Here is a 16,569-nt window from a genome sequence, read left to right as displayed (position 1 = left end):
GGGCAAATCAGGCAGAGGAGACTAAAGGTGCGTACACACGCACTACTATAAGGAACGACGGGTCCGTCAGACCATCCTGCTGGGCGGGCGATCCAGCGATAGTAGAGCGTGTGTACAGTCTGTCGGCAAACTGATAACACTGTTTCTGAACAATCCGCTCGTTTCTTATAGTAGTGCGTGTGTATGCACTTTTAGGGAGGAAATTACATCAGAATTGGGTTCAAAATAGCCACACTTAAAATGGGAAATGCTAAGAAGGATTTTCTCTTTTTAATGTAGAAAAATCACTAAACATGGAAAGTGCAATACATATGTTATGTAAGTAGAGCAAGTATTTATCTACATATATATATGTGTTGTTGTTTTTTCTGAGATATGGCTGACAGCTCTTCTTTAAGTGATAAGTTGCTAATCCTGCATTCAAAACTTTCAAAACTTTTTCTGCTGTTATGGTTTGGAGTTATCACATACCTTAGGTGCCTTTTAATTGCCATTGCCAAACAGTTGCATGCTGGGGAGTCTTTTTATCTATAATATATTTCTCCTCTTCCTTTTATTTTCCCCTCCTTTTAATGACATAAGACAGTGCACTTCCTAGTATAGACCTCAGTTGGAGTGTCTGAAGACTTTGGGAGGAGGGAGGGTAACAAATACACAATTAACAAGAGGAGAAAAGAGTGAGGGAGGAAATGACAGGAGGTCAAAGGTAACCAAGATGGAAACTGCCTAGAATAGGATTCTCTGCTTTTCCTTTATAAAATTCACAGGAATCATAACGTGGACAGTGCAATACATCTGTTATGTAGGTAGAACTAGTATTTATCTACTTATAATATGTGTTTTTTATTTCTAGGTTAGCATGGGTGTCACTTGTTCTTTAAAGGACAATCGAGGTGACGTGTGACATGATGAGATAGACATTGGTATGCACAGTGTCAGGCGCACAAATAACTAGGCTGTTCCTTTTTTTCTTTCCCTGCCTAATAGAGTTAAAGAAAACCTGAACTGAAAATTAAAAGTCAAAATAAACATACACAGTCATACTTACCTACTGTGTAGTCTACTCCTCAATCTATTTTTCCTCTCCTGCGTCCTGTTTGTCCACTGTGATCAATGGAATTCTCCGTCCTCCATTTTGAAAATGGCCATTACCCCATAACAGCTTCCTGGTCAGCACACAGTTAAACTGTAACATCGCCCACTTGAGCCATAGGGAAATATGGACACATCAGTTCTCCTCTCAGCTGTAACTGACAGCAACTGATATATTTCAGTTCTGACAAAATGTTGTCAGAACTGGAAGGGATCATTGTCAGAAGAAAATGGTGAGCTTCTGAGAGGAACTGATGGCAAGGTAACTATGTAATGTTCATTTGAAGTTACCTCATGTGTTTATTTTAAATAATTTTACTCAGTACAGGTTCCCTTTAAAGATCAGGTACGAAAGTGACAGTTTCTGTCTGGGCCGGTACTGGGTTGGACTGGGTCAGACTATAGCATATTCCTCACTGATAAGTAATTACAGCTATAAAATAAATGTCAGTAAATGGCTTCTGTAAACAGCAAAGAGAGAACATCAGTAAATAATTCATAGATTTGAGCTCTGGCATACATCAGTGAAGGTGTCATTGAGCAGATGCAATGAAACAGTAAAAACGTAAAAACTAGATTTAAATATAAAATAAAACTGTGGGATATCTAAAAATGTCATTTTTAGGAGAAGGAGGATAGATGTAATTGTTTTTCTCATCAATTTATTTTCACCTCGTATGTCCTTTAATTACATCAGAAGTATCTCACAGGGATGCTAGCTAATGTATAAGCTGTGTGTTCTAAATGTTGTCAGTAAACAGGAGTGAAGTTTGAGGAAGGCTTCGAGGGGCAGGTCAACATGGAAAAGGGGTTGCTACATATCCAAGAGGAGGCTGTGCTGCAAAAACGAGGCTGCAAGAGGATGGGAGCTGCTGCCAAAAGAGTGTGTACATCATGGGGGGATTGCTTTACATGAATGTTTCACCAGGAAATGGGGACTGCGGATTGAATGGGAGGGGTGCTGTTGGCACATGAAAGGGGAACCACAAGATAGTTGGAATAGGAGTGGAAAAAAAGTATAAATCAAGCCTTTTTTCTAATGTCCAAAAGAGAGTACCCGTAGAATAGATTCCTTTAGCCTTTTAACTATTTTGGCCTGAGAAAATGCAAGCAGTGTGTTGCCTGGTAACAAGCACCGCCCCCTCCCTGACATCACTGAAACTTTACCAACAGCACATTGGAACATGCACAGAATAACATGCACAGAAGATGCTTTTTCCCCAAGAAGCACTGTGAACAAAAACTGCTGAAACTGGCTTCAGTGGGTAATATAAATTCAAGTTACAGGTAAACTACAGCCTTGTATACATGTATGAAGCATGTTGCATGTCGGGGATCAGTACCGATTCCAAAGGCTGTTGGCTAACCATGTGTTCTGTTTCTATGCGGGGGTAAAGCGGCACAGGCTTGATATAACACGGGGGGTAAGTGGATAGAATAATGTTCTCGCCCATCAGCGACTGAGGAGTCTGGGACTGCTGTGCACATGCTGGATTCCCAGCAGTGGCGGTTGTAAACGACCATCTCGGCCAAGTTTCATCTAGCGTGTGTACACGCTAAAGTGGGACTGCAATGGAAATAGCACTATGAATAAAATGGCTTATTTTTTAAAATATTCACTAATACATTATTTAGTCAGTGTTTGCCCATTGTAAAATCTTTCCTCTTCCTGATTTACGTTCTGAAATGTACCACTGGTGGTAACCTCGTTAGTTCTACCAGGTAACCTGTTCGGTATGGTTGTTACTGATAATTCTATGCACAGAGGGAGATGCTGCTTGCTTGGCAGTTGCAAAAAGCCAGTATTTCCCACAATGCAATGAGATTCACAGACAGCAAATTGTCAGGACCTTGGTCATGACATCACACTGTGGGAGGGGTTTCACCACAATATCAGTATTTCTCGTGGGAAAGTGGGTATCGGCTACTGAGTGGAATGAAGTTCAATCCTGGGTTACAGTTCCTCTTTAAAGGAACACTTAAGTCAAACAAGTAAAATGAGTTTTACTCACCTAGGGCTTCCAATAGCCCCCTCCAGCTGTCCGGTGCCCTCGCAGTCTCCCTCCGATCCTCCTGGCTCTGCCAGCAGCCACTTCCTGTTTCGGTGACAGGAGCTGACAGGCTGGGGACGCGAGTGATTCTTCGCGTTCCCAGACACATTAGCACCCTCTATGCTGCTATATGGTATATGATATATGCTATAGCAGCATAGATGGCGCTATTGTCGCCAGGAACGCGAAGAATCACTCACGTCCCCAGCCTGTCAGCTCCTGTCACCGAAACAGGAAGTGGCTGCCGGCGGGGCCAGGAAGATCGGAGAGACACGGCGAGGGCACCGGACAGCTGCAGGGGGCTATTGGAAGCCCCAGGTGAGTAAAACTCATTTTTTTTTTTACTTAAGTGTCCCTTTAAGCGGAATGTCAAGGAAAGGATTAGCAGTCACCCAGCCGGCGCTGTTACTGCAGAGCAGAGGATGAGAGGGAGCGGGTTAATGAGCGCACAAAACATTGTGCCTGCAAGTATTAACACCCTTTATTAAGACAGCTGTGCTTCTATTCATTTCATGTGCAGCTGATGACTGGCAGGAACACAAGTCATCATGACTTCAGTCTTTTTACTGCATATTGTGCTTTTATTTTCTTTGCTGATCCACGCAGCCCTTCTGAGATGGCGGAAGGCGTTCCTGGCAGGCTCACAAAGTGCGCGCCGGCAGAAAGTGAAGCGATAACCGACAGATTTTTACGCCAGCTTGGTGTGTTTCTGCATGGCTGAGGCGCATGAATAGAAACCTTTCGCGCGAGGCGAGGAAAGAAATGTAGTCCTTAACTAGAAGGAGGAAAACAAAGCGCCCATTAATGCGTGATCAGCCAGGCGCGGTGACATTGGCGAGATGACGGCAGGTACGCCGGGGGCTGAAGTGTAAAATGTACGCACAGGTATGAGCGCTATTATGCGGAACACTTGGGGGTGCCTAATCTATACCAGACTAAGAATATCTCCATACTGTACAGCAATGTACATGTACCTTACAGCAGTGTATACTGTATGCTTGAGTTCATAGACTTGTACAAGGTATAAAAAGTATCTTGTGGGCAAATATATTATCTGTTCATATTTAGGTCATCGCAATATGTGAACCCCACCCCCGTATTACAGAATGCACACCAGAGCGGCCACCTTCCTTTGCAATCTGGAGCGCAAAGCCTTCCCCCTCCCCTTGTAATACAGAGTGCACAGTGGTCCTCCCCCATCTTTGTAATACAGTTTGAACAATGGACCCACCTTCCCCTCTCTTTGTATTACAGAGTGCACAGAGATGCCCCCCCCCCCCATCTTTGTATTACAGAGTGCGCAGAGCCCCCCCCCCCCTCCATCTTTGTAATACAGAGTGCACAGAGCCCCCCCTATCTTTGTAATACAAAGTGCACAGAGTCCCCCCATCTTTGTAATACAGAGTGCACAGAGTCCCCCCATCTTTGTAATACAGAGTGCACAGAGCCCCCCCCCCCTATCTTTGTAATACAGAGTGCACAGAGCCCCCCCCCCATCTTTGTAATACAGAGTGCACAGAGCCCCCCCCTATCTTTGTAATACAGAGTGCACAGAGTCCCCCCATCTTTGTAATACAGAGTGCACAGAGTCCCCCCATCTTTGTAATACAGAGTGCAGAGTCCCCTCCCTCATCTTTGTAATACAGAGTGCACAGAGTCCCCTCCCCCATTTTTGTAATACAGAGTGCACAGTGGCCCCCTCCTCCCTTTGTAGTACAGAGTGCACAGAGTCCCCTCCTTCATATAATACAGAGTGCACAGAGTTCCCCCCACCCCTATCTTTGTAATACGGAGTGCACAGTGGTCCCCTCCTCCCTTTGTAATACAGGGTGCACAGTGGTCTGTTCCCTCCCCCGGTAATGCAGGAAGAGTGCACAGTGGACCTTCCTCCGTCCGCTTGTAATGCGCAGTGTGTAGTGTAGAGAGAGATGCAAAGCACCCTCTTCAAGTCAGGTCATCTCTGCATCGTCAAGTAGCACCATGTTATGCTATAGCAATGCTGGGGGAATCAGTGTAATTCAGGTGCAGCAATAGCCGGACCCTGAATTACGTGTCCGAAGGGACAAATGACGTTATCACGAGGGGAATATATTTGTTATAGCGTAGGGAGCGTTGTCTCTGTTTCTCCCTGCGCCCAGCTAACCGCCACCAAAAATGCACATATTCCCCCCCCCCCTCCCTCTTTTGTAATGCAGAGAGATGAGTGTCCCCCACTCCCCTTGTAATGCAGAGTGCACAGAAGAGATTCACTCCACGACCCCCCCACCTTTGTCCCTTCTTTTCCTGCCATCACTGGTCCACTGGTCAGTGTAGAAAAGTCCAAGGTTGGTTTGCACACCATTTAGTAAATGCTGAGGTGTTTATTTTCCACGGCATAAGTCATCAATTACAGGGTTGACTTATGCCGTGAAGAATAAACACTTCAGCATTAAAGGGTGTGCAAACCAACCTTGGACTTTCGGGTGTTGCTTGACACCCATGCTATGCACCCACTCAAGCAATGGTAATCTCTCTCTTGGTTTCTTGGTTCCAGCCTCTGCTCTCCTCTGTTCATCCATCTGCACATTGTTTGATCCCATGCTTTTATCTTCTAGGTCCCGCCTCTGCTACTGTCGTACAACCTCGTCCTGTTTTTTCCTCTTCACTACTGATATCCAGGTTCATTGTTACACTGAAGCTGGCCTTTAGAAGTATTGATAGTAGAGAGCAGAACCCATGATGAGGTTGTTAGATGACTTCACCAGAGGTCCCCGCAATGGGTTCCGGAGGGCAGGTGGCCAGGCAGTGGCAAAGCTGAAGAGTCTAGAACCAGGTAGCTACTCCAATCTCTCTCCTCCAGATTCTCTGAAGCTGGGGAGACCATTGGTCACTGGACTGGTGGGGAATCAATTTAAAATTATTTTTCAGGAGAAAAATACATCTATTTACACAGATATGTACATCAGTCCTGAAAGGGGGACAAATGAGGAAAGAAGAGGGACTGGGTTCCCAAAGAGGCACTGTCGCTCCAAAAAAAAAAAAAAAGACACTTGGGAGCAGGGGCATAAGTAGAGGAAAGCAGTCCCTGCAACTTAATTTTCTTAATTTTATCAAACAGCGCTGAAATGTTCTTAATGTATGGCCAAAAGTTGACCCGTGTAAAGAGTCCCAATTTCAGTCCATACGGTAGTTGCTGGTGTATGCACTTCTGTGTAGGGAGTAGCCAAACCCTTCTAAGATCTCAATATGTAAGACAGCGCTCCACTTCAATTTACAGTTATGGAAATAGTTGTCCCCTTAGGGACCGCACTCACAGGTGAATGACCACTATGAGACTGGTCAGTAAACCCTCTAGATGTCCTTCCTATCCGATCTGTTCAGCTGTCACCGGACGTCCAGTCAATGCCGCCCAGGGAAGGCAACTTCTCCACAGCGGTTAAGTTCCATATATACAAACGTGATGTATAGTACAGTGTTCAGAGTATTAACGGGCTCTCCCCCGTGCCTCCCGGGTTAGGCTTGAAGAAAGTTCAGTTTCTTTGTGATCTCGCTGCCCGTCCTAGCGTGCTTCCTGGTTGTCGTCCGACCTCCACCTGACACGTTTCGTCACACGCGTGACTCATCAGTGGCGTGGCTAGCCGTAGGACACCAGGTAGATTTAAAGTGTTGCGCCGTGCTGCGGGTCCAAAGCTGGGGGGGGGGGGGCTGGGCGGCAACTACTTTACTACTTCACTCCGTCTGATAGAGGGGTCCATCCTTCAGATCAGGTGTTTTTGTGGCTACACTTGTTATGGGTGTGAAAATCATGATGGCCACACTTGTTTTACGACCCTTGTAAGATTGGCCCCCAGACAGTGAGGGTCACAAGGGGCAAGTAAAAGGGTGTAAATGTTAGAGGGGGCCCCATAGTTTTTCTGGGGGCCCCCATGGTTTAACGTTACACCCCTGCTTGGGAGCTGTGCATTTCTGTACTTGTAAGACACAAGACATGACATTTTGAAATGCAAAAAAGAAAATGTTTTTGCCTGATATTTTGCTTTGATAGAGTAGTCCAGCCTGCAGAGGTTAATGCAAGCAGTGGATGATCTGAGTGTGGTTACACAAATCTGTGCGGGTTAGTAATTACAGAATTACACGCTTTACTCCCAGAGAGGCCGAAAGTAAATTGGTGCTAATGTATGGATCTGTAATAAGTGGCTGATGGCAGGGCCACGGCTCAAGGTCATTTCAAGGAGAGGCAAGGATGACTGGGTGGCTGCTGTGTAAATTGCTGATGGACAGCAGAGGTCATACACAGAGGGATGCATGTCCTTCACGTAGCGGTGTAGAGGACACTTCTTCCTACAGCCAATATATATTTATAGGTAATAGACTGCCGGTAGAGTTACATTGCCTGGCTGAAATCACAGGGTTTCAATGGCCAGAGGTAGATGAGTGGAATTAGAATCAGTAATGTAAGAGTGAACAGAGGCGCCAGCAGGATAAAAGGTTCTAAAAGGTTCAAAATCCCTCAGGAGGTGGTGGTGGACTCGCCTCCCCGAAGCAGACAAGGTACCGTCAGTTTTATGACAACCGGTTTATTAATATACTCCAAAACAAACAGTGCAACGCGTTTAACGGGTATGGTCCTGCTTCCTCAGGCAATAAACAGATAGGAGTACACAGTATAGTCTCAAGGTCACGAATAGCGCCTCTCCCACCACCTCCTGAGAGATTTTAAGCCTTTTATCCTGCTGGCGCCTCTGTTCACTCTTACATTACCAATATCCACCCCTGGTGGAGGGGTTGATCCCCATTTTTCCTGATCTACAGAGAGCGACTTTTAATCCTGAGTGGGGACAGGTCTAATCTCCTAACCTGCCTATACAGTGGTTACCTAGGCGGTAACCCACGTTTGTGAGTATATACATTATATACTTTTCATTTACAACCCCTTGTTTTGCATACTACACTATATTGGGCTCTCTGTATTTCTTTTGTCTTTATTGGAATTAGAATCAGCAGTGTTCGTGGTCACAAACTGTTTTGAACAGGCAGTCATTGGTATGAGTAGCATCCCTTGGCTAACTTTGCAGCCAAATGAAGACATAACTTTCTTAACCACTTAAAGAAACTCTGTAACAAAGTTTTCAGTCTTATTTCTTCTATCCTATAAGTTCCTATGCCTGTTCTAATGTGCTCTGGCTTATTGCAGCTTTTCCTAATTGCACTGTCTCTGTAATAAATCTTATCTACTTTCCTCTGTCTTGTCTGTCGGGCTAAAGCTTGAGTGTGTGGAATGTGCAGGGCTGCTTGTGATTGGTTAGAAGCGATACACACCCTCTGCAGGCCCCCTGCACACTCTGTATGACTCACACACTCTATTTATGTGAGCCTATTACAAGCTGGTTAGTTTGTTTGTAAACACTGCCTAAAACTGTTAATTACAAGCCAGGATTGCAGCAGGGAGTGGCAGAAACAGCACAGAGGGGCACAGGAGAAAATAAGGAATAAGGTCCGTACACACACTGGACTGGAGGAAACGACGGGTCCGTCGTCACCTCCCGTTGGGTGGGCGTTCCAACGACAGTCCGGCGTGTGTACGCACTGTCGGCGGACTGATACGGCTGCTTCTGAGCGATCCGCCCGGCCTGAATTACGTGTCCGAAGGGACCAATGACGTTATCACTAGGGGAATATATTTGTTATAGCGTAGGGAGCGTTGTCTCTCAGTTTCTCCCTGTGCCCAGCTAACCACCACCAGAAATGCACATATTTCCCCCCCCCCCCTCCCTCTTTTGTAATGCAGAGAGATGAGTGTCCCCCACTCCCCTTGTAATGCAGAGTGCACAGAAGAAATTCACTCGACGACCTCCCCACCTTTGTCCCTTCTTTTCCTGCCATCACTGGTCCACTGGTCAGTGTAGAAAAGTCCAAGGTTGGTTTGCACACCATTTAGTAAATGCTGAAGTGTTTATTTTCCACGACATAAGTCATCAATTACAGGGTTGACTTATGCCGTGAAGAATAAACACTTCAGCATTAAAGGGTGTGCAAACCAACCTTGGACTTTCGGGTGTTGCTTGACACCCATGGAATTTTACAAGGGGAGTGGGGGACACTCATCTCTCTGCATTACAAAAGAGGGAGGGGGGGGGGGAAATATGTGCATTTCTGGTGGTGGTTAGCTGGGCGCAGGGAGAAACTGAGAGACAACGCTCCCTACGCTATAACAAATATATTCCCCTAGTGATAACGTCATTTGTCCCTTCGGACACGTAATTCAGGCCGGGCGGATCGCTCAGAAGCAGCCATATCAGTCTGCCGACAGTGCGTACACACGCCGGACTGTTGTTGGAACGCCCACCCAGCGGGAGGTGACGACGGACCCGTCGTTGCCTCCAGTCTGGCGTGTGTACGGACCTTTAGAATGGTATGCTTTTTAGTGTAAGAATATTAGAGTACAGATTCTCTTTAAGGACCACGGGCTTAACCCCCCCTAGTGACCATGCCATTTTTTTACAAATCAGGCCACTGCAGCTTTAATGGCTTGCTGCAGGGCCGTAGAACTCAGCACACAAGTGACTTCCCCCCCCCCTTTTCTGCCCACCAACAGAGCATTCTGTTGGTGGGCTGTGATCACTCCCCCAATGTTTTTTTTTTTTTTTAAGAAATATTTGTTTATTTTTGCAATTAATTTCGCTATTTTTTTAAATTATTTTAAATTATTTTTTTAACCCACCCTCCCTTCCCCCGTCAGCCAATCAGCGGAGCAGAGCTCTGTCATTCAAGCGGAGATGCGCGCGCATTGGTGCGCGTGATCTCCTACAAAACCCCGCCCAGGACTTCACGCTAATTGGCATGGAGCGGGAAAGGGGGGCCCAGAGCTGTGGGAGGCCCCAGCTACTAACCTTCCCGTCCTCGGATACAAGGAAATATACTGCAGATCAGGTGATTTGTAGCTACACTTGATATGGTGTGACGATCCTGATGGCCACACTTGTTTTATGACCTTTGGGAGATGGGCCATCAACAAGAGCTTGTGGACGCTTTTATGGAGGGGATGGCGCTGGAACAGGCAGGTAGGAGAGGACAGAGGATTAGCCACAGGCTTCTGTCTATTTAGTTGTCTACCCATTTGGGGCACTTTTTTCCCCTACGGGTACACTTTAAAACAAGGCATTTGCAGCTCATATTGTCCAATAAGCAAGACGTTGTGCATCACTTCAGTGTAGTGTTTGGAACTAGGAAAGTAGTTTTGGTGCCGTAATAGCAAAGCTCCCAACTTGGGATAGTCCATGAGATGCACATCATTCTAAACTGATGCAAATGTTATGGTAATTTATGCAGATTTATACAGTTTGGAAATGGACCGATTAAATGCATTAGCTGATGTATTTGATTGGAAAAAACGTTTTGTGATCATAAATGCCAGACTAAACAGGGGACTTTTCCGTTTTGGTTTAAAAGCCTTCAGGGTTGGAGCTGTCCGGATTGGATTGGGTGTGACAAAGAGTTTCAAAGGGTAGGCACACCGTGCTGGTATACAGATGTGACACGCCGTGTTGGTATACAGCTGTGACGCGCAGTGTTGGTATACAGCTGTGACGCGCAGTGTTGGTATACGGATGTGACGCGCCGTGTTGGTATACGGATGTGACGCGCCGTGTTGGTATACAGATGTGACGCGCCGTGTTGGTATACAGATGTGACGCGCCGTGTTGGTATACAGATGTGACACACAGTGTTGGTATGCAGATGTGACGCGCCGTGTTGGTATACAGCTGTGACTCGCAGTGTTGGTATACAAATGTGACGCGCCGTGTTGGTATACAGATGCGACGCGCCGTGTTGGTATACTGATGCAACGCGCCGTGTTGGTATACAGCTGCGACGCACCGTGTTGGTATACGGCTGCGACGAGCCGTGTTGGTATACGGCTGCGACGAGCCGTGTTGGTATACGGCTGCGACGAGCCGTGTTGGTATACGGCTGCGACGAGCCGTGTTGGTATACGGCTGCGACGAGCCGTGTTGGTATACGGCTGCGACGAGCCGTGTTGGTATACGGCTACGACGCGCCGTGTTGGTATACGGCTACGACGCGCCGTGTTGGTATACGGCTACGACGCGCCGTGTTGGTATACGGCTACGACGCGCCGTGTTGGTATACGGATGCGGCGCGCCGTGTTGGTATACGGATGCGACGCGCCGTGTTGGTATACGGATGCGACGCGCCGTGTTGGTATACGGATGCGACGCGCCGTGTTGGTATACGGATGCGACGCGCCGTGTTGGTATACGGATGCGACGCGCCGTGTTGGTATACGGATGCGACGCGCCGTGTTGGTATACGGATGCGACGCGCCGTGTTGGTATACGGATGCGGCGCGCCGTGTTGGTATACGGATACGGCGCGCCGTGTTGGTATACAGATGTGACGTGCCGTGTTGGTATACAGAGGGTATACAGTGTTTGTACAGAGATCTAGCATATTGATAGAGCACACTCTTCGGAGTATAGTGAACAATAAGCGTTGCGTTTTCCCGGCTGCCGTATGTGAAATATGAGCCGTATCTCTCGCTTCCAGCATTGTCACCTGGTAATGGATCTCATTTTCACCAGGCCTGCTAAAGACACCCGGGGGATGAATAGCACTTAAACCTGACAAGCTAAATTGTTGCGTATTTTGGATACAATTCAGATCCTTGGAGCAGGGATGTTCCAGTGTGTGTGTGTGTGTGTGTGTTGGGGAAGTGGCTGGGGGACCATTAGCTGTATATACAGAGTACACAGAGGGGAGATTTCCAAGGTGCAGGCTGGAGGGGGGGGGGGGGGGGGGTTTCTATGTCATAAATCTTACTGATCATAGGATAATTCTACATCATTGATCGTCACTGCCCTTCTGCACAGCAGTTATCCTTCTGCTCTCCTGTTTGACCAAAAGTCACACTCTCTCACAATTGATTGCAAAGCTGAGAGCAAATGTCTGACCCGCATGTAATTGAGAGAGGCTGATTTCAGACACAAATCATCTGATCGCTCAGTACGTGTCCAAATGTCATCTACTTTTTTAGTGCCTAAACGTTAATCGCTATGTGTTCACACGTCTAAAGGTAGAACTTAAAGCGGGATTGCCAGCCATAATATCAAATTCCATTTACCCACTGCTCTGTGTTTATTATGTAGTCTACAACCTGACTCTGCATTGCAAGCATTCCAATATAATCATAAATGTTTCTGCTGTAATGAATCTTATTTCAGTCAGCCTGGCTCTATTCTGGTACACTGCCGAGCAGAGGGAAGCGTGTTATCTCCCCTCCTACATTCCTGCTCCTCACTGATTGGCTGAGGGCAGTTCTGTGGGACACAAGGCTGAGAAGGGAAATACACCTCACCCCTCTGCAGAAGCTGCTGAAATACAATCTATGCTGTGCTCACGTGTTTACAAAGCAATCTAGATATGACAGTGCAGTATGTACAGAGCTCAGTAAGGAGGAGGGCTGGCAATAAATATACCATTTCAGGCAGGAGAGAAAAAAAAGAATAAGGGAGGAAATAACATCAAGATTGGCTTCAGTCAGAGGCAGCAAATATGGAAAATGCCTAGAACAGTTTTCTCTTTTATATATGTATATGTGTTTTTTTCCTGGTATAGTATGGCTGTTCCTGCTGCTTTCATGGATAACTTTACCTTTAAAGTGCTGCTAAATTTCACATGGTATTCCCTCCATGGGATTCACTGACTCCGGATCATATTCAATGTATCCTTTGGGTTTACAGGCTCCAATCTCTGTAAGAACACAAGCAAGTGCTTGACTGCGCATGCACCTGCTTGTTCACGGTGTCACTGGCGCTGTACTGCACATGTGCAAGTCCACTCGCATGCGTGGGCAGCACGGTGACGTAGCAGTTAGCACTCTCGCCTTGCAATGCTGGGTCCCCAGTTCGAATCCCAGCCAGGGCACTATCTGTATGGAGTCTGTATGTTCTCCCCATATTTGTACTTCTTTCTTTCTGGCATGCCGGTTTCCTCCAGCATCCCAAAAACCTACAAATAAGTTACTTGGCTTTTCCCTAAATTGGCCCTAGACTATGATAGGTATACATGCACTACACGATACATACATAGACATATGACTACGGTAGGGATTAGATTGTGAGCCCCTCTAAAGGAACAGTTAAGTGACAAGACAATATATTTTGTTCAGTGCTGCAGAAGCTGTCAGTGCTATATAAAAACGAAATAATGTTGATTTTAAAAAATAATAATTTGCAGTCAAGGCAGGCAGAGTTGGAATCAGAATCTGCTTTATTCGCCTAGTAGGACAGGTGTGGCACCCAGAATTGCATGTGGTACACTGAATTGGCTACAGCGCAATTTTAACAAAGATTGACAGACATTGATTGACAGACATAGATGCAATGAGGCATAGGTTCATTAAAACAAAAGCTAGCAAAAGAGAGATGGATGTGGGAGGCTAGGGAGTTCTGCTAGGGTGGGGCTTGAGTTGAGGAGAAGGACTGCTTGGGGGAAAATGGTGTTCCAGTGCCTGGACGTTTTGGTGGGGATTGAACTGCAGGGGTGGCCCTGATGGGAGAAGGTTGAAGTAACGACTGCCAAGATGGGAGGGGTCAAGCATTATCCTGCAGGTCCTGGTCCTAAATGTATGGAGGTGGTCCAGTGGTAGCAGGGGTGTTCTGATGATCCTCTCTACAGCATTGATGACTCTTTGAAGTGGATACCAGTGGGCCCTCCATCTACCTCCTAACACCTCTCCCCCCTTAAGTGGGGGGTTAATAAGCAAAAAGCAGTAAGTGGAGTTCAGAGAATGGATGGATGATTTGCATTCTCCCATTACTTGGAGGTAGTCAGGATGGAAGCAGTCGTCCAAGATAAGAGAGGTGGGCTGTATTGAGATGGTGAGCTAGGATGATGGAGCCAAGGTGGTAAAGTCAGACAGTTAGGCTTCTTGCACACCAAGACGTTGCATTAGGTGGCACGTTAAGGTCGCATAACGTGCACCTAACACAACGTATGGTGCTGCAAGAGCCGACGGTAGAGTGAGCCGCGTTAGGCGGCTCGAGTCCTATAATGTCTCCCAGAGTGGCGCTGATTAGCCAGCGGGACCACGTGATGCGGAGCGAGACACTCCGCATCACGTGGTCCCGCCGGCCAATCAGCGCCCGCCAGTGCAGTGAATATTAAGTAGCCATGTGCGCGGCTACTGTAGCTGGCTCTCCCCGCCTCCTCTCCGCCCCCCACTGCGCATGTGCAAACAGTCTAACGCGGCTATAGCCGCTCCAACGCCGTAGCATGCTGCACTTTGCACAGAACGTGCAGCGTTACATGTAACGCAACGTGGGCTGTGTGAACAGCCCACTTGTGTTACATTGCTGTGCGTTGGGGGAGCGTTACAGGCGCACTAACGTGCGCCTGTAACGTCTTGGTGTGTAAGCAGCCTTAGGGTAGAAGAGGGTCTGCCAGTCAGGGTGCAGAGGCTCATTAAGCCAATTTAGTGCATGGGCCAATAGAGTGGCAAGATAATTATGTTTACATGAATCTGTATATAAGTCCTGAAAGAGGGACAAATGGAGAGGAAAAAGGAACAGATGGATAAGGCTCCCAAAGGGGGGACTATACCTCCGAAAAAAGGACATTTGGGAGATATGCCAGGATGTGAGGGATAATTACCACACTGGAAATAATAGACCGCAAAGAAAAGCTTAACATGGAACTACTGTCTTGCATCCGGCATAACATACAGTAAAATACATGTCTTCCGACTTCTCATTCTTATATAGTTATCCTTCCTACCTTGGTCCCCCAAAGTAATGTCATCTTCGTGAAAATCAAATGATTAAGGCAGGTAGTGTGAAAGCAGCCATCTGCAATAATCATGTAATATACTGTTCAATAAGTAAACTGTAGGCAGTAAAATACAATGGTAATCACTGCAGCTTGCGCACAGATGCTATAAACTGAGCCTTATTTTGTGTAGTCTGACATGAAGTGTCAATCCCCCGGGCCTGGAGAGCTCATTTCAGTTCTGTATGGCTCAATACATACAATTTCCCCAGAGAAAACGAAAGTAAACAAAGACAAAACAAACAAAGAACATTTATATCGCGCTTTTCTCCTGGCGGACTCAAGGCGCAGTAGACCTATTAACCCTTTCATACACTTTTGTAAAAATCTCATCTGTTGGCGCACAGGGGAACTTGACTAGAGTTCCATTTTAAGCAAATCTGTAACATATTTTCAGACTATTCAGAAGTAAAATGTATTTTGTTTCTGTCAAACGAGGCTTTAAAGCACTATTCAGATTCAAATGTTTTTCTACATTTGTGTAGGCAGAGCTTATTAATGTATGTCTATAAGCCACTTCATTAACTCATGCTAATTAAATCAATTTTAAACGACCTATTCACACAAGTACCACAAAACACTGGCATAGTAGGCTTCAGTCTTATCAGACTGATTCAGACCGTGCCTTCCTCCTTGCAGTCTAAGCAGTGTGGATGTCTTGTGAACCTCCGCCCACATACAACCACCTGACCAGAAACAAGCCCCCTCCCCCTACTATCAGGTGGCTGTATAGAACCTAGGTTCTCAACATGTGGTACGCGTACCCCAGGGGGTACTTCTGATGGTTCCAGGGGGTACTTTGGCTTGATATAATTAACCAAGAATAACAAATTTAGAGATTTAGAAAATGATAAATCTTATTTAAACAACACCAAGTTAACATTCTAGCTAGTTAAAAGCAATAGTAAATGCTTGGAAATTGTTTAGAACCAATTATCATGTACTACAATCAAATATATATTTGTCAAGGGGTACTTGTGATAATTTTTACTATGATAGGGGGTACTTGGTGAGTACAGGGTTTTAAAAGGGGTACATACCAATAAAATGTTGAGAAACACTGGTATAGAACACAGGCTTACGTTCGGGAGCCACTGTGACCCACATGTGACACGGGCCCATATGCAACTAACTTTTTCTCCTGGGTGTTATTTTCACACAAAGTAAGGAAGAAAATACTCCAAATGATTGTGACAGCAGTTTTTTTACCTACTTTCGGTACTTTTTCAGTTGCAAAGTGCTAAAAAGTTATTTGAAACAAGATGAAAAGTTATCTCCCAGGAGAAAAAGTGAACTGCATATAGGCCAGGGTCACTTTAAGCCATTTGATTTACAGGACTGATGGAAATATTTACAGTTCTTTTGGTATTTTAAATATGCTTACTTGATCAGATTAATGAGATGTTAACCCTCATGTTTGTGGCAAGCTGCATGCACCATGGAAATGAGCCAAAACAATTGTAATTTAGGCCTGGTGCACACCAAGAGCGCTTCTGAGTGCTTTTAAAAATGCTAGGACTTTAGAAAGCGCTTGGCTAATGTATTTGTGTGGGATGGGTCACACCAGAGCGATTTGATTTTTTTTTCCAAAACACGAACG

At 46.0% G+C, this 16,569-nt stretch overlaps 1 protein-coding gene across 3 annotated transcripts in view; it reads left to right on the top strand.

Annotated features, from left to right (window-relative positions):
* Window positions 1–16,569, top strand: part of PDE4A (phosphodiesterase 4A) — a 479,899-nt gene that overhangs the window by 140,064 nt on the left and 323,266 nt on the right. Inside the window, exon 1 of one of the 3 annotated variants that reach the window (XM_068274379.1) lies at window positions 2,286–2,379. The exons of the other annotated variants lie outside the window; for them this stretch is intronic. Coding sequence (XP_068130480.1) covers window positions 2,291–2,379 — 89 coding nt within the window. The 5' untranslated portion in view covers window positions 2,286–2,290. Of the gene's footprint in view, window positions 1–2,285; window positions 2,380–16,569 lie in introns of those variants that run through there. 3 annotated transcript variants of the gene reach the window in all.

Source organism: Hyperolius riggenbachi, chromosome 3 (genome assembly GCF_040937935.1).
Source record: "Hyperolius riggenbachi isolate aHypRig1 chromosome 3, aHypRig1.pri, whole genome shotgun sequence".
Lineage (NCBI taxonomy): Eukaryota > Metazoa > Chordata > Amphibia > Anura > Hyperoliidae > Hyperolius > Hyperolius riggenbachi.
This window is presented reverse-complemented; position numbering and strand designations above follow the sequence as displayed.